The sequence below is a fragment of the Dinoponera quadriceps genome, unplaced genomic scaffold (assembly GCF_001313825.1).
Source record: "Dinoponera quadriceps isolate SergipeBrazil2010 unplaced genomic scaffold, ASM131382v1 scaffold707, whole genome shotgun sequence".
Taxonomy (NCBI): domain Eukaryota; kingdom Metazoa; phylum Arthropoda; class Insecta; order Hymenoptera; family Formicidae; genus Dinoponera; species Dinoponera quadriceps.
This window is the reverse complement of record NW_014555450.1, coordinates 1450089-1471951: the sequence shown is the minus strand read 5'-3', so window position 1 is coordinate 1471951 and position 21863 is coordinate 1450089. Positions and strand designations below refer to the sequence as shown.

Here is a 21863-nt window from a genome sequence, read left to right as displayed (position 1 = left end):
CTCCCCCCTCTTTCTCTATCCTTATATTTCTCATTGTGTGCCTTTCTGTACCTAACTACCTACCTATCTACCTACCTACCGAATATCAAGAGACGAAGCTTATTTAATAAACGAACGCGCGGACGGTGTGCTACGTACGTCGGTGGAGCGCAAAGGAGCGTCAAACACTCGTTGCATTTTTATATCCAGGAAACACATTGAAGAATATAACATCCACCCGATGTCGTGTGCGAGAGTATGTGCTGGGAAAAATATCCCTTAACAATGTCTCGTGTCGCGTTTTAAGCGCGGAGTTGTTCCAACGCGAGAAGGAAAGCAGGAAGCGACATTAATAAGTGTGAACCTCTCGCCAAGCGTAGCTTGCACATGTTGTTTCCGTAAAAGACGGAAATTAATATAAAAAGGAACGCGCTTTGATACGCGTCTATCTGCGACTCATCGCGAAATTGAGAGCTATTTGTTCACAATTCGCAGGTCGACACGGTAATAATCAAATTTTCGTTGAGAAACTCTATTTTTCATTCGACTAGCCTTCGATATGTATGGTGGGGGAAGATAGCGCTTTTGTTAAATCATTCGATGCATTGGAGAACTTGACACAATTGTCCGCAACTTTCCGTCGCAACACGCGCGCATGTTGAATACGAACGGGCTAATAATCCATTACCACACGATTCTCAAAGTTCGCGTTTCTATCTTTCAAAAGATCTCGTCCGTATGTATAAATCCGTATAGTTTTCAGTAGTATTTCCAGCCATACGGGGGCAAGTTAAAGATTCTACTTTACAGGAATATATCAAAAGTCTCATAAGAGGGCGACGAAAAAGAATCTTAGATGCGTAAGAAGACATATCAGTTTTTCATTGTACTAGAAAGCGCAATCGTGTTTGCACACTCTGCCTGTCGCGACGGAAGAGAGAAGTAGAGTGGAAGGAGAAAAAAGTTGGCTCATTTCAAATTAGCTTAAGCTTGTATCAGCAAACTGTGAAGAGGAATGCGCACTTGGCGGACAAGATTATTGTCGGTCGTTTTACCACTCTTACGATTTCATCGTTGATGCTAAAGGAAGAAATCAAAATCGTTTCGCTTATTTGCTCGACATTTCAAACATGCGATCTTGCGGAACAATCGAGCGGTAAATTGAACCCGACTATTTTATCGTTTGTTACAACAGCCGATACCATCGAGTATTTTTCCAAAATTTTCAAATCATTCGCGACCTTTTGAACCCACTGTTAATCAACGAGAGACAACAGAGGTGCAACACCAGGTCCATCCAGCGCGACGTTCCTCGATAGCTCTTTAGATTGTAAGATAGTATAATTTTTCGTAAGCTCTTACATTCTATGACCATTGTATTAGTCAGAAACATGGTCGATTTCTGGAAGGTCTGAGCTGAAATATCCGTCAAGTCCGTTACATGCGCGCACACACACAATTATACGTTTCTGAGAAAACTTCTTTTCGAAAGGCAACAAACAAATGTGCTCCATTTTCATGTCTGTAGTAATTCCTTGCGAGAAAGTTTGTCGTCTTCTCGGACAAACGTTCGAGAAATCGATCACTAAACAATACCAAAAGTAATCGTTTCGTACCAGAGAACGAATCGTTTATAACTTTAAGCTTATGTGTAAATATGGGAAGGATATGATTACATAGTGCGCAAATTCAGCCAACCTGTGGCATGCAAACTTTTCACCTCCAGCGTGTTGTCTGATCAGAACGAAACTATGTAGTTGTTTTTATATTTATTCCAGAGAAAAATTTTACGCAACAACATGTTATGACCGGCTGATGTACGAATTCTGATATTTTTTTCTTCTTTCTCTCGACAAAATTAATATACACAATTGTCTTGATCCGCGCGAATCACATAGCTCATTTTTTACACGCATTTCCTCGCTCGCGCATGTATAGATTTGTCTCGGTTTATCGAAATGTGAAGAAAGAAGGGAAACATTACGACGCGTTACGCTCGATGTGTGTGCGACTCTTTGTTATATTAGCTTTGATATCTGCGATCAATTAATATCGATCGTACAAAACGCCATCGATAATCATATAAAGTGACCTGACACGATGAAAGCTTATTTTTCATATTATCGCGACGCCATTAATAAAGGGTTTCGTCGGTTCAATCAAATGTCGTTCATCGTAAGTAGGTGATACGGATTGAGTTGCTATCTACATTCTTTCAGCTATCTCAGATCTCTCAAGAAAGAAGGGAAAACAAATTTTTCCTTTTTGAAAGACATTCTTGCGTAATATTCGGGAAAATTCAACGAGAGCTTCGTTAAAGAGTGTAATATCCAATAGAAGCCGCTAATATTATATTACTTTTAAAAACAAATTTGACGAGCGACAGGATACACAGGATACAATTGTGTGAAATTGCGCGGAGAGTATGTTCATATTGATGCGGATAAATCATTTTGCTGCGATTATATTACCATTGAGATCGGACGGAATTAAAAATTGTGGAGAATTATACATCGCACGATAATTGACGCCAATTATTGCGACCATTTTTCCGCACTCGATGGACGTTACACGCTGCAAATAATCGTATGATATTTAATTTGTTCATTCTTGTTATTGCACTATTGTGCATGTTGTGTGTTATAATTACGGTATCGTTTATATTATTATTGCTATCATTATTATTGCTATTATTGTTATTTGTAATGTGTGCGGTTATAAGTTAGTTTGTTGTATTAGTTTACAGTGTATTCCTTCGTTAACCAGAAAAATTGGTTTTTACACACTCTCTCTATTCTTAGCTTTCGGAATGCGGATTGTGGTAATTGAAACATTTTCAAACGCGCCACAGATTACTGTACAGATAAACGAAACACATGCCAAACGTTATATATTATTATTTTATATCATCGCTATTATTATTACTACTATTATCATCATCCCTATAGTATCATCAACTTTTTATAGCTGTTACGATTAAAAGATTACACGTTTTTCATATTAAAGTAACGTTGAGCGTTGACTTGCTACTTTGTGTTATCGTTCACAACTTAACATTGTCCCCATGCACGAAGCGAATCCTAATTTAATTTATCGCCCAATTTGCAGAAAGTCTTTTGATTATTATTTTCACAGTGCTTTTAGATTAACGATTCGAAATGTCCTTCCTTCTTCATTTTCAACGCTTAAAATTGCGCTGTCTCATCCCTTTCCTTTTACAGTCTTGCTCGTTGCCGTTCAGTGACACGGGACGATGTAAATTTCTTTATTGTGTCACGTCTACAGCGAAATTCTAAAGTGCTCCAAGTTTCTAAAGAGGGAATCGGCGCGCAAGAGGAGCGAAAGAAGGAGAAAGCGCGCGGAAGGAGGGATCCAATCGGTCGGCAATTTAAGACGGATATGCCCATATCTCTGGACGTTGCAACGCAAACTCTTTCATCCCCTTTAAAGTTCTCGCGCCAATACCTCGGCTTTAACGGAAAGCGTGGAATTTGCGGAGAGACATCCTCCAGCGAGGGACCATTCTCATTTGTTTTCCATCGACGATAGGGTCGTCTTTCGCGAGCGTCACTGATTGCGCTGCCGAATGTTGCTGCAATGCGTGTCACCGGTGGAGGAGGATGCAAAACTCTCTCGAGGTTACGCTAATGTTGTGCGGTATCATCATTACGGCAGCAGATTCCTTACGAAAAGCTCTTCGATCGCAAAACATCGCTATAAGAATATGCGATGAAAGTTGATTAAAAAAAGAAAAGAATTCATTCAGCTGACGTAGTCAATGCAATTATATTTTTTACTATCTCTCTCCTTTCTCTGCGATACTTCCGATCGTTCAATGTCTTGCATTACATATTACAAGGCATTGTATACATGCGTACACGTGTATACAAACACGCATATAATAAAAGAAAATCCTCAGAAAGCAACATCTGTGATCGGCTTAGCGCACTTGTAAAATTGTCCAAACAACAATCAAGTCGTAAAATTGACGTCGAAAATCATGAGGAAAAAGCGTCAAGTTAATTTTATCGATCGCTCGGGTAAAAGTGTTCGGACAATGTTACAAGTGTGCCAAATCGATCACACCGAGCGCCATTTTGTCGAGAAATGTTTCATTTGAATTTTTGCGTTTTCTCGCCTCGTCATCAAATAAGGACGAGGGACCTTAATTAATTGTGAAGGACAACGAATGTTTTCGTGTAACATTAAGAAATCCCATGTAAGAAGGCACACGAGTTGTGAATTGACAAGAATTTATTTCTGCAATTCACGAAATTCAGTTTACGATTTCTCCAATTTTTCAACTACACGACCGAAGTATAAAGAAAATGATCTCTACAAATGTAATATATTTTGTTTTTCTTTCTTACAAAGTTCAGCGTATATGTAATATTTGACTTGGAATAATTGCGCCTGCAAAACGAAGAAAGTCGCGGAGCTAATATGTTTATCTTCACAAATCGCTGCTTCATTGCCTTCCCATCTTCAAGATTAGAGAAAGATTGAGAGCGTCAACGAAGCACGCGAGTTATGTGTGTACGCCGAAATACAAATGTATAAAAAGCAATATCTACTGTATACCTACACGTGTGACTGTTGCGTACACACACTTAATATACATCATATTACATACGATTTGTTCTCAGATTACAATTGTCGAAAATTTGCTATCTCGATTAAGAGTAAATTTACTGTAGAATGCGCTTTGTAAGAATATTGTGCATATTGTACATAAAGAGATATGAAGGAGTGTGTGAACTCTAAGACATTGTTTGGGGAGAGGAAGAGGTGTGTGTTGTCCAAGGGAGATAATGTGTCTTACATATGGCAAGTAGACGATAGTAAGAGAAACTCTCACGATATTTCTCATACCACACACAATTATCAGTTTGCGAAATAATAGGTGTGTTCTTCTCGCGTTAGAGGAATCCAAGGTGTAATGAATAGCTTGAGAATGAAAGAGAGGCTCTGTGTGTGCGTGTGTGAGACGAATCACAAGATCTGCTTTGTCTTGTTATAATCAAATACTTTATATTATGTAGCACAGTTTGTCATTAAACGTGTGAACAAACCTATACTATTAAAGTCACTCTTTAATCAAACTGATAGATATAAAAAGAAGACGGTATTATTATATCGCCTTTGTACGCATGTCAATCTTTCATTTTCTCGCAAGCGTGGTTTTAGCCATCGTTAAACGTAGACGACGAATCGAAAGATCAACTTTCTTTCGGACGGAAAGTTATTACTTTTTGTAATGTTGAACATTTTGGGGATTGAACCTCGAACGTTCAGGATTCGTCTGAAATAAAGTACAAATGAGATTTGATTGTTTATTTCTTCTTTAATCAGAATTTCATCACAATTTGAAATTGTCACGCTAAATATTGTGCGTTGTAAATGAAATGGTATATATCTTAGATAAATGATTTCTTTCTCTCGATTGTAATCATTGGTGCGCCATGACTGTTCTTCCGCCGTTCAGCTGACTCTTATCCCTGTTTTCGTCGTTGAGCGCATCTTGCTGCGCTTCGTCCGAATCAATCTCTACGATCGGCTGCCAAGGGATCGGATTTACGTAGGCTGGCTTAGCTTTCTGGTGTGCTGAAATTCACTCGATAAAAATGTGGAATTCTTCCCGGAACATAAAGGGAACATTAGAAACATACGAAGTAATCCTTGCGTGGCGGGTTTGGGTCTGTTCTTAGAGTTTCGTTTCCACTTCTCGTAAGCCGTCGAACACTGTTCCAGTCTCTTCTCGCGCTCTTCGTTTATCTTCCTCTGCCTCGACTCCTGCTCCTTATACTGGGCTGCGAAAAGAGGAAGCGATCGGATTCTTCTTCCGAATGGCACGCGAATCGCAACTACCGCACCTTTCTGCTCTTCCTTCTTCTTGCGAATCCACTGACGGAGGTACAGGGCCTTCGCGACGGCGGTCTTATCCTCGATCTCCTTCAGACACTTCTGCAATTCCAATTCGTTCTGAAACATCGCTCTTCTGTCGAGCTCCTGCCGTCTCTTCCCCTCCATCCACTTGAGAAAGTTCTCCTTCTCCAGCCGAACTCTCTCCTCCTTCGTCCGTACCATCTCCTCCTCCTCCTCCTGCCGCTTCTTCGTCGCGCGTTCCTCGTCCTCTCGTTTGCGCCGCGCAGCCTCGTGCTTCCTGCGCACCCATTCCGAATGAGCGATTCTCCTGTCGTCACCGATCGGTTCGGAGGAGAGCAATGATGTCCGCGCGACTTGCCGACTGCATCTGCCGATCACAGGGATTCGGTTAGATCGTAGCTTGCGCAGCGAGGAGAAACGTACCTCTCGCGCTTACTACTAGCCGCTTGACAAGGTCTCTCGCCGCCATCGATCTTGCATCGTCGTTCCGCTCGCGCGGCGGAAGGTTCGAGGGACAATCGAGTAGCGTCGGGAAGAGAGTAGCATCTATAGGTGTCTTGCCCGGTGGCTCCTCGCTCGCTCCTTTCGTCCTCTCGCGTCCTGTCTTCTCGATCGTTCTCGGATCGAATCTCACTCTTCGCCGCGTCTCGCTCTTCTTCGCTGACGGTTTCCGTGTAAATGGCGGAATTGACGTATCGGAGCTCGGATTTCGCAGCCTGATGATAAATTGTTGCTTTTTCAGCGACGATGTCTTCGCGACTTTGCGACTTTGAACAGTCTTTTCGACAGGACATCTTGGATCCCGTTGTCGAACAGTCGCCGGCTAACTTCACACAGACGGAAATCGATCACAATCGAAACACGATTCAACGGTCTTGCGCGATCATCCTCGATTTGCGTACAAGTGGTATAACGACGCCGTCGCGAAGAACAACAGCCGTATGGAATAACGCAGGAGAGATGGAGTAAAATAAATTAATTCCAAGAACTGCCCCGATGGTTCCCCTCAGGAGTTTCCTGAGAGAATATACACGTAATTCGATCTAATTACTCGTATAAATTATATTTGTCAATGTATACATCTACTCTTTCTCGAAAGACGACACTCATAAAAATAATCGATTTCAATCAAGGAATTTGTACATACTTTTATGAATAATAGTATGCAATTGTATTTTCGGCAATTAGATGACGAACGAAAACACTTGCGCATCTACTTTGCTTTTGTACAAGTTTTTTCCTTCAACTCCCAGCAAGACTCCCAAAACTGTTTGAGCCTGTTGTCTCCGTTTGAGCAGAAATGTCGAAAATCCTGTATGATTTTCTTCTGAAACAACTCGTCTCCCGCTGGTGTGGATGGCGATTTCCACTTACGACTGACCATATGATTCCAGGACCAGAGGAAGCCCATCTGAAACACATATAGCACGATAATAACCGACCGTCTCTCTCTCTCTCTCTCTCTCTCTCTCACCTTCCTGTCCATGCTGTAATCATCCTTATTTTTCCCACTGACGTGCCTCGTAATGTACGCCTCGTGCGGACTAGGCTGGTCCGGGTGAACCGGATATCTCTTCTGTCCTGTGTTCCGTCGAACGACGTTGGTGCCGGTTCGCGGACGCGGTCGGGTACTCGCCGTGGACGGTACCAATATGAACGCGTTGCCGGTGATGTGAACGTACTGATGATCGTTCTCGGTGTTCTCGACTAAGCACGGTACAAAGCCGAATCTCTGCAAAATCGCTTCTTGGAACAGAAACAATCTTTGGGCGTACGTGTCCTCCCGGAACTCTGTGTGTGCATTTCCATTGCATTGTTACATCGCGCGGACAGAACGACCGTACGGCACGTACATACCTTCGAAAAGATACCGTTTGTTCGCCATTAAACACTCCGTGTCGAGTGGTATGAAGATCGGCCCTCTGAGGGGATCGCTCTTCAAAGTAAACGGCAGTGCTAATAGATCGCTGGGAACGGGCACCATCTGTATCCCGCACATTTGCGCCTTGCGTTGCCAAACGAATATCTTGCGGGGAAGGATCGCTCGTTTAACAATATCTTTCCAACGGGTAAGGTGTGCGGACTCACCAGATCGGCTGCTATACTGCCGGACGATGTCACCCATTCCACCACGAGTTCGTAGGAGTGATCCACTTTATAGGTGGACTGGTACCTCAGGTGGCCCCATTCGATTCTGTCGCTTTTATTATTGATGTCAATATCCAGGTGAGTATGTTTGTACACTGAAAAGGGTACGATTTAGATATTTCTCTCTGAAATAAGAACGAATTATATTGTCACCTGTCCAACTCTTATCATCCATCGACTCCATCAAGTCGATATTGTCTCTCAGAAAGGGCGGAACGTTGGATTCATCGATAGCATCGCAACTAGTCACGGGGGATGACATTGTCGTCGGTTCGCACCATCCTTTCGGCGGCCTCATCTCCACTTCCACCCACTCGTTTTCGAAGCTTTCCAAATCACCGAGCGGGGCGGAATAATCTACGGCTGATCGATAACGAGTCAAAACGGCGACTGAAGAACAATCCACTCGTGCCGCTTACCCTTTTGATTTTCCTTATCGTGCACGATATGATACAGATAAAAGCCCAGGACAAATGGCTTTGAGAAGTCGCCGGACGCATGGCATATTAGTTTATCTTGAATCATACTCTGCGCAACAAAAATGAATTTATATTGCTCAGCTATATCGATCGATGCGAGACACTTACTTTCATAATATTGATACCCTGCTCGATCCCCATGCCGCCTTCTATGTGATTGTTTAACCATTGTATCGCGTCCGCGCTAACAAACGTTTGACTGGGGAGCGAGGGATGTTGCGTTAGGAAGCCGACACCGGTTTGTTGGTGCTTCATAGCCTCTAGAATTTCCACGTTTGTCGCAGTGCTTTTTATTTTGGTCAGTTCCATGTTCACACTGCGGGCAGATCAAATCACATTGTGCAGGTTCATGAATATGACGTCGCGAGGAGAATCATTTCCGGTGGAAATAACATCGCACACTTGTTCGGACGGGTTAACTTGAACAATTAATAAATAGCGGTAAAATTAACGCAACAGAAATCGTGAGAAAAGATGGATCGCGTTTACTTATCAATTGTTTAAGGCATCCGAACATTTTTACTACTGTACTGAATCGAGTGGTTTTTTTTTCCTATATTCTTTTACTTCCGCCATAAATTGACGTCATCAGAGAAGGATAGCGAGTCTCCCTTTCCTTAGAAAAACTTACATCCGAAAAATTCATCATCTATTCTTGATAAAAGAGAGAGGACGTGTGTGTAAACTCGAAAAGTCTTGCGGGCTGATTACATCCCAATACATGTATAATTACGTGTATATATCTTGAAAGTTTCTCCCTACTTGATGAATTTAACATTTTTTAATGTTGAAGCTAATCAATATTTTCGCACCTGTCGTCGTTGACATCGAAATGATCCTGTTGTTGTTGCTGCTGCTGTTCGATCGATAACGGCAGGACAGCTTCACTGGCAGGCGATACGCGTCCTCTGTCCATTACTTTGGAGCCTGATCTACATTACGCGCAAAGAAAAACGAAAACGTTGATGAATAGTGGTGGTGATAACGCAAGAAAACAAGAATATATAAAGCGAGACTTATAATGCCGAAAATATTTTTGTTTACGCATCTTATTTGAATTTTGTAGCCAAGTACATAAAAAGTTAACGAAAGCAAAGTTCTCGAGCCACGCTCTTTTATGTTAACGCAATCTTCTATTTCGATTCATTATCAAGTCTCATTCTTGTAAAATTCTCCATGACAACAGATGCGCAATATTTTCAACCCCAATGAGTGTTAGCTGCAAATCTATTCGCAAGTTTACAGTTTCCCGAATAAAAAAAAATCCTTGCAAATTTCACACACCGCAGCTGTCTAATTTCTCATAGTGATTTATTGAAATGACAAATTACAGTACTGTTGAATAATATTTTTGATCGTCTGAGAAACAAATGCAGACGTCGTGTGTATAAGGGTACAAAATATAAGAACAAAGAGAAAAAAGAAAGAAAAAAAGATAGGCGATCCTTCTTATTTATATTTATTTTTTTTTAATGACAAGTAACTCCAGCTATTTACGCGTGCTGCCAATGCCAAAGGAACCCTCAAAAGATAGTTGTAAGAAACCCAGCGCATCCACTTACAGCTGCACGAGTAAAATTAATTCGTTTTAACTTTTGTGCACAAACAGCTTCATCACGTTTGTAAATTTGAATCGAAAGAAATGAGGAAGAAGAGAGGGATGGAGATGGGTCGATAGATACATAAACNGAGAGAGAGAGAGAGAGAGAGAGAGAGAGAGAGAGAGAGAGAGAGAGAGACCAACCTGTTTGGCACGTGGCGAGGAGTGTCGAGGCACGTGCGGGCAGCCGCAGCGGTATTCACTACATGCCTCTCCTGTACAGAGGAACCCCGTCACTCCCTCACTCACTACCAAAATGTTCTACGGCGCGGAATATGGTACAAGCGTTCTGGAGGACTTAAAACTTTGAATTTCAGTTTTCTTATATTGACAAACGCTTGTATACACACTCCGTCGGATATTAGCCAGAAGACGAACAAAAAAAAAAGGATGTAAGAAGCTGTAAGGTACAAAAACTATAATACAAGGGTCCTCTTTTGCGGAACCTTATCTCGCTTTCCTCCTATGCGTCGCACCTGCTCCACGTGAGTGATACGAAAAATGGACATTAATCGTGGCATCATGACAGTTGTTATCAAAGCGCACGATAAGTTACAAGTGTGGTGAAGGAATAATTTTTGTTATCGCACTGGAGAAGCATTACGTTTAATGTATGTTGCGCAACGGCATTTAACATGTTCAAGAGATGAATTTCGCACAAATATTTCGCAGATCAAACNAAAAAAAAAAGGGGGGGGGGGGGGGGAAGTAGGGCAATCAAATAAAAAGGAAAATAAAAGAATACAAGAAAACTAAGAAAAGGAAGAAGAATCGATAAATATCATATACAATGTGTTCAAGACCGTACACCGTTGCGTCCTTTTTTAGTTGCGCCTGAATCTCAAACAAGATTATCAACCTGCTGTCACCAAAAGCGTTAAACTGAAAAGAAATCGTTTTAATACATGGCCACGCATCAACAACATAAAAATTCCATTAAAGTCACGGAAGATTGTCGATCGCCGAGTCAATGCTCCATATCGTCATCGTGAAATTCTCTAGCATTTACGCACTCTTCCTTTCTCTCTTTCTCTCGTGTTAACATTAGAGGCGCGCCTTCGGAGAAGCGAGACAAAATTTGGATTTTCCACGCACGGTGAGAATATGGAGTAATCTGAGGTAATACATATTACGGCAAATCAACAAGCCAATCGCACACGTTACGATGCAAGTGTCTCGCCCAGATAATTGAATATTTGCGGCATGTAATGAACCAAGCGTAAGTGAAAACCACCAAACATCAATTCCGAATAATCCACTGAAAACAAAGGAGTTCGCAAAACTACGTTGTTAGAAGTCGGCACAAAGCAACAATGCTGAAATCATCAACGTAGGCATGTTCAAACCTTGGTCTCGGTTTCTCTGGTAGACGGTTGCTTCCGAGTCGCTCCCTGAAAGGAGAGCTGCCAACTAGACTGGTCTGGAAAGTACGATGATACGTATGGGTAACTGTGAACGACATGATCAAGCCGGTGATGGTGAGGATGTATATCTGTCTATAACTGTAACGACGTTTAACAACATTAAAAGAATACGGCGCTCGTAAGGCACTAAAAATATATCGTATGTAACGTTAGAGAGAGAGAAGTAAATCAAACATCTCACGCATAACGGATAAGCTCGCTAAAATCATGGATGCACATTCAACGCAAATATCAAGCAAGGATCACAATAATCGTGATGTACGGCAAGCTGCCTGACCATTCCAAGTAACACGTATCAAAGAAGCGATCGAAACTCGGATACATCAAGCAGCGTTCGTAAGATGGTGTAAAATTGCACCGGTAGAGGATCGTTCTCACGTAAAGTGAAAAACAGTTTTCATCAAAAGTGCGACAATTAACCAAGTTTTTCTTTCTCGGATGTTCTCCGAAATGACCGAACCTTTTTCTGCGAAATCACCCCGTTGCAATTTCATTCCGTCTCGCGGTCACTCGAAAAAAATGTGTACAATAGTCTGTAGAATCGAAGAAACATTTTTTTTTTTTTTTCAAGAAATTTCTCAGCGCCCTGCTCGTATCTGACTAGTCAGAGACTCGAAAGCACGAGAGTCTCATGAACAGCTGGACTTAGTGTATCGAGGCTAGAGGAGGGGAGGATGTACCTGGTTAGTGAGGAATATCAGGCTCGTGCTGTGCCTGCGTCTGGTCAAATGAGAGGCAGGATCTCTTGGGGGAACACCACCTAGAGCTGTGGGGCTCTGAAACATATCATGCTCAATACCCCTCCCTGTACAAACATTCCAGCTATGAGTCTCTTCTACTTATCGCGTGTATAATAACAAAGGATTTTTATGCTCGTAGACCTATCGCGATCTCGTAACTTCAAGCTGCTGCTGATACGTCTGTCCGTGTTTAAATACCTCCATGTGTGTTTCGAAACGATCGCACGTCGTCCAAATATCGCGTAGGCATATATAATAAATTATCAAATAAATTATGTATATATATACCCTCTCCACATATATACGTGTGTGTGTGTGTGTGTGTGTGTGTGTGTGTGTGTGTGTGTGTGTGTGTGTGTGTGTGTGTGTGTGTGTGTGTGTGTGTGTGTGTGTGTGTTACAACTGACGTTAATGCAAAGTATCAAAAGAAGCTTTATAAAAAGCCGTGCATTACTCTTTTTTTTTTTCAATTAGTACTCTAATTTCATATCTTTATACATGTCTTTGTACAGCAGTGAGTTGTACAGTAAGTCGCGATGTTTTATCTACACACGTTTTATCTATATCTTGACAAAAAAACAAAAAAACGTTAGATCGTCAGATCGTTATTTGTTACCCTGATAGGATTATATATATATATATTGTGTGTGTGTGTGTGTGTGTGTGTTTGTGCGCGTGCGTGCGCGCGTGTGTGTGTGTGCTATGATAGATACGCTGAGACAGAGAGGCTGCTTAATTCGAAAGTTAATAAGATATAGATAATTAACGAAAGCATCCAAATTAATTCTGCGCAAATCAATCAAATATCACAGCATGCAACACATTCAAGTATAATATAGAGGAGATATTCCAAAAGATATACTATATACTTCCATATATTATCTTATAAATATATAAAAAAAGAGTCTCTTGTGTATTCTTTCTTGGTGTGTACGCGTGTGTGTGTGTTTTGTATGAAACTAAGCATCTCGTTCGTACGTCCAAGTATTTCTTGTCTGTTTAATATATCAATCATTATAAAATGTAGAATAACTCCTCGGAGATGGCGTAAAATTACAACGAAAACTATCAAGCGATTTTGAGTATTACGCGTTGCAGAAATAAAATAAAAGAACTGCAATTAAGATATCTATCTATCTCTATATATATATAATGGAATGTTCCAAAAAAAATTTGTGTTAGAGTAGCACATTTTCAACTCATAGTATTTAATGAAGACCTAATGTAAAACTTAGCTCGAATCGAACCAAGCATTTGAGCATTTCTCCCAATGAAAAGATGACAAAGAATCCTTTGTAGATATTCCTTATTAGCGATATTACTACCATCACACAGCTGCTCTTTGGAACATGTTTTATGATTTGTTAAACAACTGCTATACACAGTCCCACTTAAGATCCTTGTCGGAATACAATTAATAATTTGTGATATCCATCAATTTCATTTGTGTAAACACCTACTGTGGAAATTGGAATAGTGAGAAAATTACCCAATTTTTATTAGGATTCGGCCGTCGTATTTTGTTCAGCCATCCTTCGATGAAACGTAGAAAGCCATCCATCAGTAACGCTTGCTCGGTATTACTAGGTGGAGTGTATATGTCGCACCTTGATGAACCTTCCAAGATTTTGCGAGTCGCGGAATTGTGCAGTGGTAATAGAAATACTCGAAATCGCCAGTACTTGAGAGCCTTGAAAGAAATGAAGAGATCGTGAGACTTTTTCTCGCAAAGGGGCGCTAGATCGTTCACTCACCTCCACTAAAGAGAAATCGGTATGGCCTCGTGTGCATATATAGTGGTCCAAGTAATTCCAGTTGTAATTTTCGAGTTTTTCTGTAGTGAAGGACACCCACGACACTTCGTACGTATCGTGGTGTGGAGCGTGGAATCGATATCGATAGTGTATATTGAAGGGCGGATAAGGGTGCCTGAAAACGTAGCAACTCCATAACGTTTCTTTTACTCGTTGCATTGTAATTGGAACAACGCGTTTCCAAAATGCAGTAAAATATACACTTTGAGAGATACCTCTTATTATTATTGTATAAAGGCGCGGTAACTCTCCCTTAATTAAAGTTTGACTATCGTATTACGTAATGAAATCGTGAAGGTCTGCAGCAATGTTTACGGTGCGTACACAAGAGAAAAAAAAAATTGACGCGAAGACGCGTCATCCAATTAGATCGGTGCATTAATAACAATATATTTACCGTGGACGATATCTCGTGACTGTGATGGAATTATCAAACAGAGATATCTTGTGAAAGATTCTGCCAATGCTAAGTAAATATTCTTCCTTGGGCTCGGACTCGGTCTGCCTGCCGCGCATTACCGTGCTGATTGCAGGCGCGGCATTACTGCCAGCCCCGTTGCTTTGATTCTTGTTAATCGGCGATAAAATGATCAGCTGGAAACCCTTAACGACACATTCGTCATTGTCCGCATGAGACTCAATGGAAAAAGTGAGTAAATATGTCTTACTTGAGCCAAGCGTTGTGAGACCAGTTCCTTGAACACTTCCGTGGTTGTGAGCGGTTTCTTGTATATCGCTCGTTGTTGGGCGAAATCGGCATTAACGTCGTCCGGCAGAAGATTGTAATCCGACACGACGTAGTCATTTTGCAAACTTCGCTTGTCCGGAAAGTAATCTGTAGTGATTGGTAAACACGCGGGAATCGTTAGCGACTTCCAGTCGACCCCTGTTCGAATAAAATTTCGAAAGATTAGTCATCACATCAAATGATTCCAACCGTATTGGTGCGAGAAGAAGAAACAGATAAATCGTTGGACATGTGTTCACAGAGAGTCACGTAATCTCTTTCCTGGTACCGACCAAAAAATATTCCTTTCACTTCGATCTCTCCTTTTACGAGTCCTTTACTCAATATCTCTTTCTTCATCATGGTCGCAAAGAGTAGACACTCGATAATATTCGGAATACTCGCTAGTGAATGAAAGTTGCAGAAAGTTGTCGAGATACACAACATTCTTTAGTACTATTAATCATTTATCCATTGTATTCATTTCAAAAATAAATCAATTTCCACCAATCCTACGCGAGACGGAAAAAAACGTATCAAATTATCGAGTATCTACCGTACTGTCGATTTAATGCCCTTTAACCAATATAAACAATTCAATTTCGCCTCACGGCGAAAACTACCAATAGTACATCTCGAATATATATAGAATGTTCCAGGGGGGGTAGGGGGAAGGGGGGGTGCACTCGAGCAGTACATTCTTCGTAAATTTGGAGTTGTAAAAACAGAGAAATTTGAATTTACACACATATAAAGTTTAATATCTTTTCGAACATTCTACATATTTGATTTAATCTTTATCATTATACACGCGCGCCTGTACATATGTACATATAAAAGTGAATTTAATCGTTTTAGAAAAAGAGAGCTGAATTATACTGCACTCTCCTTCGCAATCACGCTTGTTTGCACGTTACTACCATGTGCACGTTACTACCACGTGTACAGTTTAAATATGATAAAGATTAATAATCTATAAACATGCTTTCTCTCTTTCTCTCTTTCGCTCTCTATTTTACAATTATTAGTGTGCTTATAACAAATAGTCTGTGAATAGTGATTTCAATTTTGCGTTATTGGGTTATACGACGAAATAGACTTATTAACAAATATGTATGCGAAGTGTGTCAGGGAGTTATAAAGGAAAAAAAAAAAAGAAAAACAATATATATAGAACTCATAGAAGCGGAAGAAGAAAGTCCCGACAAACACAGACAAGTTTTCGACGACGATATTCTCTGAAGCGATTGGTCGGTCGGACCTATCGAGAGACTTTTTGTTTTCCTTGTGAGTTTTATTAGTCCCGAACCTTATGATTCTGAAATATTCTGCATAAAGTTATTTTCTTCTGCTACAGATGCAATAAAGTACACTTATCTTGCAGATATCTACGAAAAAGAGAGAATACAATGTCGAGCTTGTTCTACAAAGGGCCATGTATTATACAGATATATTATAATACGCGAAAAACCGAGGTTAAAATAATATAGCTCACAATTTGCCCCGGTGAAAATATATGAACATGGAAAATAATATTGTGAAAGAGATGCGGAAAGAGACGTTTGCGTAAGCTATCGTAGATCATAAATATCACTTTAAAAAGAAGCAACATTTGCACAAAGTTGCAAGGAATAAATGGCGAGTAATGTGAAATAGATGAAAGAAGCTCGTGGGGAAAAAAAGCAACAGCCTTCTATACCGAAAACACCAAGCTTTAATATCCAGTTTGATCAGTCAAAAAGTTCGAATCGATTTCTCAAACTTGATTTCGTCGCATTCGATAGAAACAAATCATTCGAATAATCTCTGTCGTAATGTCAATGATCCTTCATCGATGTTGTCGCAGAGGAACAGTATTGTGTTGTCTGTATTGCATATATACGTAAATACGTCATTTTGGTCAGACCGAACTTTTTAACTGATATAAAGCAAATCTAGAAAAGAAGAACACTATTCAAAAATAACAGCAGGAGAATGCACGTTTTACACTACGTCAACTTTATGGAAAATATAAAGTAGTAGTTTTCAAGACTCTCAGCACACAAATCTATACATATATACACAGAATATAGAGTGTAGAGAAACAATTAGAAGAAGAACGATGAAGAATTACCGAGACAGTTTCAACTTAAAACTAACGTCCCTAGTGCGTACAAAATGTATACCATAACCGGGTCAATCCCTAATAGTGTGTGGCGCTAACCTATGATTGCTGTAAAACAGCGCAAGTGACATCATAGTTGTACATCACACATGTATCAATGCGTCCAGCGTTGCATCCCAATAAGACGTACCATAGCATGGAAATAAACGTAACAACATTATTTGTACTGATGGTCAATGGTCTCGTAGAAATAAATACTGATGTATTTAAGAATGAAAATATGTTTTGTAAACCTCTCGTAGACATATGAAGGATGTGTTGCCCCGGATGTAATTATCCTATGATACACAGATAGGATTTTTTGAGAAATGAGATTGCGTTAAGCTGAGCTGATATAAAGGAAAAAAAAAAAAAAAGAAAAAAAATCTCTTATTCGTGAAACAAACGTGAAATCAATATGACAAAAGAATAGAACCTCTGTAAAAGGGAAGTTGCAAAAGACAAGCATCATTGGAGGTATTCCCCGTGTGTACGTAGAATTTTATGATAAAACAACAATATTTTGTACATTATGATGTTTTGTATATTTAGAGTATGATTTTTAAGTATTTTTAGTCTTTCGTTATATAACATCTGATCCTCTTGGTGTTCAATATTAAACGTATGTATCCAAACGTTTCATTCTAATTGTGTTATTATTATCGCTGATTTAAACGCTGATTTAAAAAAAAAATCAACGGTTTTACATGTTCGTAAATGTTACTTTTATACGAAACACGACAAAAGAGGCAATTAATTTGAATTATCCAAAGCCACACTATAACTTGAAGCCAAAACCATGGGGCACCACTCCTGCTTGTTATACTCTAGTACATTTGTATTATCAAAATTATATAAAAATTAATTAAATCGATTAAAGCACAATATACGCACAAGCAGCATTATATAATTTTTGGATACAACATTCATCTCTCATTGAATACAATTGTTATGTAATGCAAGTATTTTGTTATTCAGTTAAATAAAAGGATCTTCAAATATCAGATTATTTAAGAGTTTTCCCTCTTTTAACTTGTAAGTTTATCGATAACTTTGTTACACATATTTGGTTTGAAACAAAAAAAATTATATGTATATATACATATATATATATTGTGAAATCATTATATATATATATATATATAACAATTCTAAGAATCTCTCTCTCTCTCTCTGATATTTTCTGCAAAATTAAAAGTACATAAAAATTAAAATCATTGTCAGAAGCAGTCGAGCAAACCTGTTGTTAGAGCAGGTGTCCATTCTTGTTCGCCAGTGGCACCCCATAAGAGAGTCAAACTCTTATTCGCTATAGCTGAAGAAGCATTTCCAGCTTTATCTCCATTAGTTATCGAGGAATTCGATCGCAGTGGCTTGCCTTTCGTGTCTATAGAGAAACATAAGCTTCATTATCTTAGCATACGTTGTCTTTATCTTATATATTTTAACGCAATGACTTAGGCTGCGGTCCGATTCGTGCTTATAGCGCTGTATGCATCTTTATTATATACGAAAGAAAGATAGGAACTCACAGCGCTATAAGCGTCAGCCTTAATTTCATGATATTAGCGACTACTAACGACCTTGAAATCCTGTTTGAGATGCCGATCTTGAAATTTGATTCGTTCCTACTTCCATCGGAGACCCACTTACAGTAGACGAGGTAGCCTCGTTTTGCGTCTCCGAACATGTCTGCGTTGGAACGGCTTGATAGTGATGCTGTTGTATTAATACGCCTGTAGGTCCTACAATAATCAATTTGTCACACATACGACATTATTACATGTAAGTTGTGATAGATTAAATAAAGAAATGGAAGTCGATAATTACCCTTTGGAAAGATATGAGTCCACCTCCGTCTATTGCTGGTAAGTTTTATGGTAACGTGCGATGGGTCGAAAGGATTGATCAGTGCTCTACTAGGCCTAAGTATATTTGTTGGTTGAGAAATTGAGTTTGTTGGGCTACCAGCACTACCGACGACAGGCCTAAACGGCGGAGATATCTCCGAATCTGTTAAATCACTCTTGACCGGTGTTCTGGACGTACCTTTGAGCGTACAATTTTATCGCAGTTATTTTTAATAAATTAATATCTGTAAGATTACCGCTTACCGGTCCCATCGCCGTTAGATTCATTATTATCGTCGTCTGTTTTATGCGGTATCGTAATCGCTGCGCTACGTAACGCGACAACTGGCGGTGAATGTGTCTCAGGCGGTGGATGATGTATATCGGGATCCGACATTTTACGTTTCAACAGTTTCAACAAATGGCCGTTGTTGTGAGTTTCGAGGCACGCCACACTCGTCTTCTTCGTTCTTGTACTTATCCTTTGCACACTGAAAAGAAATTATCTACTCAACGTACGTACGCGAAATTTTCATTATAAGCGTCTACTTTTCAAGACGGATATTACGATATCTCAGACAGGCAAAGAAAGAGCGGACAAAGTTTTATTCACCTTGAAGTATGAACTGTTGGCAATTGAAATACTTGCGCGTCATAAGCGTCATAGTCGAATAAGGTATTATGCAGACACTCTCGCGGATCTTCCTGCAGTAGCTTGCTTTTGCAATGTAGTTTTCCATTATCCGTCGAATGCCTCGCCACTCTTTGCGGCAGTTTTATTCGCGGTATAAAGGTAGAATAGGGGATTTTCTTATTTGTCGAATAAAAACTAAGATTTATCCAGTGAGGCATGCTATAGTCGTCCGGCGCGTTCACGGAAGAGTCCTTATTATGAAACTACAATTCCTGTGCGTTATTTTTTTTATTTTTTTTCTGCAAAAGAAAGAAAACCGCGAGACGTGTACCTTTAACAGGGGGACCGCGTGAAGGGGTTGCTCTCCGACGCAGACCAAATCGCTGCCCACACCGTTGTCGATGATTCTTTGCTTCGTCACATTTGTCAGCTCCCTGTCAACTTCAAACACTCCGACACCAGGTGTGATCACCACCGACAACTGGCCAGTCCTGTCGAAACTGCGATCCAAGTAATGCTTCTCGAACACTAAAAATAAGATCAGCTGGAAATAGTTTACGATACTCTCATGCACTCGGTGCTTACCGTTCAGGGACATGTTTAACACTTCCAAAAAGTTGCCCTGCGCGGCAGTGGAATTGATCGCTTTCGGCATAGTAACATCTGTTTTTTGGTGATACTCCAAAACTATCTTTTGATAATCGGTGAATAATTTGCGTAACTGCACCAGAACGTTACTCCAATCCTCAAATCTCTCGTTCTGTACCGCAACTCTGTAAAAATCTTCGTAAAATCTCCCTCTGTAATCATGCTGCAAACACTCTCTCATATGATTCGGGAATTCCTCCAGGCTGGTAGCATTGTAGAATGTTCTCGAGAAGAATACGATCGTCACTTCGTGATTGCTGCCGTTCTTCTTCCACTTTTGAAATAAATCGGCCAAGAATCCGTTGACTGCTTTCTCAAAGTACAGGTCCCCGTGTATGTCAAAGTCCCACATTTCAGAGCTCATTTGGATGAAAAGATACACCATGCTCGTGGAAGATCGAAATACCACCTAAATATTATATTTGTTTTTGAATCGATATTGAATCGGTAACTGCGGTATCTTTGCACAAACCTTGGTGTCATCGGTTATAACGCCGCAAGCAACACGGTCACCCTGTGACCACATCTCATACACTTGGCAACGTATACTACCGCCGCAAAACTCTATCTTCTTATTGATATAAACGCAAGTATTTACCTGCGGGAGAATTGTACAGCTATATGGATAAGTCAATGGTAAACATTAATGTGCAATAAATACCAAGCTGTTCTTCAGACGCCACATCTCACTACGTCCCATGTATTGGTCCTTGAAAGTTAGCTCTATAGAATCCAGAGCTACGTCTTCTGGATTTACTATGTTCATATATACATCTGCAAACGTTCTCAATTGGAACATTGTCGCTACATTATTTTCCACACTGATAGTTTCGCGTCCTTGAAGATCCTCCTTGAAGGAGGTGACTTGCAACAGCAGGCGACTAAATTCATCCTCCGGATGGTAGATTTCAACAACATCGCCAGTTTTTATGCCGGGATAATCTTTAGGATTAATTATCAAATCCTCTCCGCTAAAATTTTTCTGATGTACTATTAGCTTGAAGAGCTTCATGTTTCGTCCAACATGATCTGCAATCTGTAAGTCAAATTGTTGTTTTGTCAGAAGAAATGCTTGGATGTTCCATCTTGGCGTGATAATAACCAAACGACCTGACATTTGTTATATCTCACAATATAAGAAACGGCTGCTTTATATTAAATAAATTATAAAGGAGAATTATTTAGATTCTTATTTTAAGCATTCAATTTTTAAGCTACTCTGCGTGTAAATCAGTAAATCACAATCTATGATTTTGATAACCTCTGCAAGTCATCTAATGCTAATAAATCTTGTATTGAAATGTGAGATTAAAAAATTAAACTGCCTCATCTTGATAAAATAAGAGAGAATACGTTAGATATTATCTGTAAAGATAATGTCTGTTAGATATTATCGTCTTGTGAAAATATTTCTTTTACGGCGTAGCTGAACATAACAGAGATTCTTTCTATTTACATAAGAAGGATTCGTCTCCCGTTCCTGGACTGGCTGCACTAGTTCAAGGAGTGTGATCTGTTCTCTCTCGCTATTTCTACCGCCTTGCACTGGTTTTTCTCTCTTTCTCGAGATTTAGGGTGCGTTCGAGCGGTCACGTTTATGCATTCGGGGAGACGCTGTTAGCGCTATTTGGGCCCAGGGAGAGTTTATACCTTGAGAAAAGCAGCAGCCAATCAGAATTCGCGCTGGCAGTAAGCTAGATAAAGCAGAAACTGTCAGCGTGAATTCTGATTGGCTGCTGCTTTTTTATCAATTCTCCCTATATGTCGCAAACGGCCCGCAAAAGCCAGAAG

At 40.1% G+C, this 21863-nt stretch overlaps 2 protein-coding genes across 7 annotated transcripts; both read right to left on the bottom strand.

Moving 5' to 3' along the window:
• Window positions 1-2525: 2525 nt before the first annotated feature.
• On the bottom strand, window positions 2526-6808 carry LOC106744190 (trichohyalin-like). Of its 2 annotated transcripts, XM_014618692.1 has the most exons (4): window positions 6289-6808; window positions 5853-6232; window positions 5649-5789; window positions 2526-5583 (listed from the first exon to the last, which is right to left on the bottom strand). In XM_014618692.1, the coding sequence occupies exons 1-4, from the start codon at window positions 6657-6659 to the stop codon at window positions 5429-5431; spliced, it is 1047 nt and encodes a 348-aa protein (XP_014474178.1). In that variant the 5' UTR covers window positions 6660-6808; the 3' UTR covers window positions 2526-5428. The 2 variants fall into 2 exon arrangements, with proteins under 2 accessions (XP_014474178.1, XP_014474177.1); XM_014618691.1 differs by having other exon boundaries at window positions 5649-6232.
• A 101-nt stretch (window positions 6809-6909) lies between these two features.
• LOC106744189 (DEP domain-containing protein 5) lies at window positions 6910-21655 on the bottom strand. Of its 5 annotated transcripts, none has more exons than XM_014618686.1 (25): window positions 21529-21655; window positions 20734-21108; window positions 20545-20670; window positions 20010-20481; window positions 19756-19952; window positions 19404-19687; window positions 19055-19281; window positions 18771-18989; window positions 18524-18685; window positions 18181-18327; window positions 17001-17009; window positions 14739-14956; window positions 14468-14673; window positions 14011-14185; window positions 13746-13946; window positions 12197-12292; window positions 11439-11512; window positions 9305-9424; window positions 8601-8808; window positions 8433-8541; window positions 8167-8376; window positions 7954-8108; window positions 7723-7891; window positions 7340-7656; window positions 6910-7276 (listed from the first exon to the last, which is right to left on the bottom strand). In XM_014618686.1, exons 2-25 carry the CDS (start codon window positions 21082-21084, stop codon window positions 7079-7081), a joined length of 4650 nt encoding a protein of 1549 aa, XP_014474172.1. In that variant the 5' UTR covers window positions 21085-21108; window positions 21529-21655; the 3' UTR covers window positions 6910-7078. The 5 variants fall into 5 exon arrangements, with proteins under 5 accessions (XP_014474172.1, XP_014474174.1, XP_014474176.1 ...); XM_014618688.1 differs by having other exon boundaries at window positions 7340-7611; XM_014618690.1 differs by lacking the exons at window positions 11439-11512; window positions 12197-12292 and adding an exon at window positions 10237-10307.
• Between the last annotated feature and the right edge of the window lie 208 nt (window positions 21656-21863).

What these genes read in the sequence shown, in the direction of transcription:
- LOC106744190 (XM_014618691.1), bottom strand. Translation starts at nt 6,659, where the DNA reads ATGTCCTGTCGAAAAGACTGTTCAAAGTCGCAAAGTCGCGAAGACATC. An exon ending in GCTAGTAGTAAGCGCGAGAG is followed by an intron (nt 6,233 to 6,288) that starts GTACGTTTCTCC and finishes TGTGATCGGCAG; the next exon opens with ATGCAGTCGGCAAGTCGCGC. An exon ending in CGCCACGCAAGGATTACTTC is followed by an intron (nt 5,584 to 5,648) that starts GTATGTTTCTAA and finishes AGTGAATTTCAG; the next exon opens with CACACCAGAAAGCTAAGCCA.
- LOC106744189 (XM_014618686.1), bottom strand. Translation starts at nt 21,084, where the DNA reads ATGAAGCTCTTCAAGCTAATAGTACATCAGAAAAATTTTAGCGGAGAG. An exon ending in ACGCGGTCCCCCTGTTAAAG is followed by an intron (nt 19,688 to 19,755) that starts GTACACGTCTCG and finishes CAGGAATTGTAG; the next exon opens with TTTCATAATAAGGACTCTTC. An exon ending in CAAACGGTATCTTTTCGAAG is followed by an intron (nt 7,657 to 7,722) that starts GTATGTACGTGC and finishes ATGCACACACAG; the next exon opens with AGTTCCGGGAGGACACGTAC.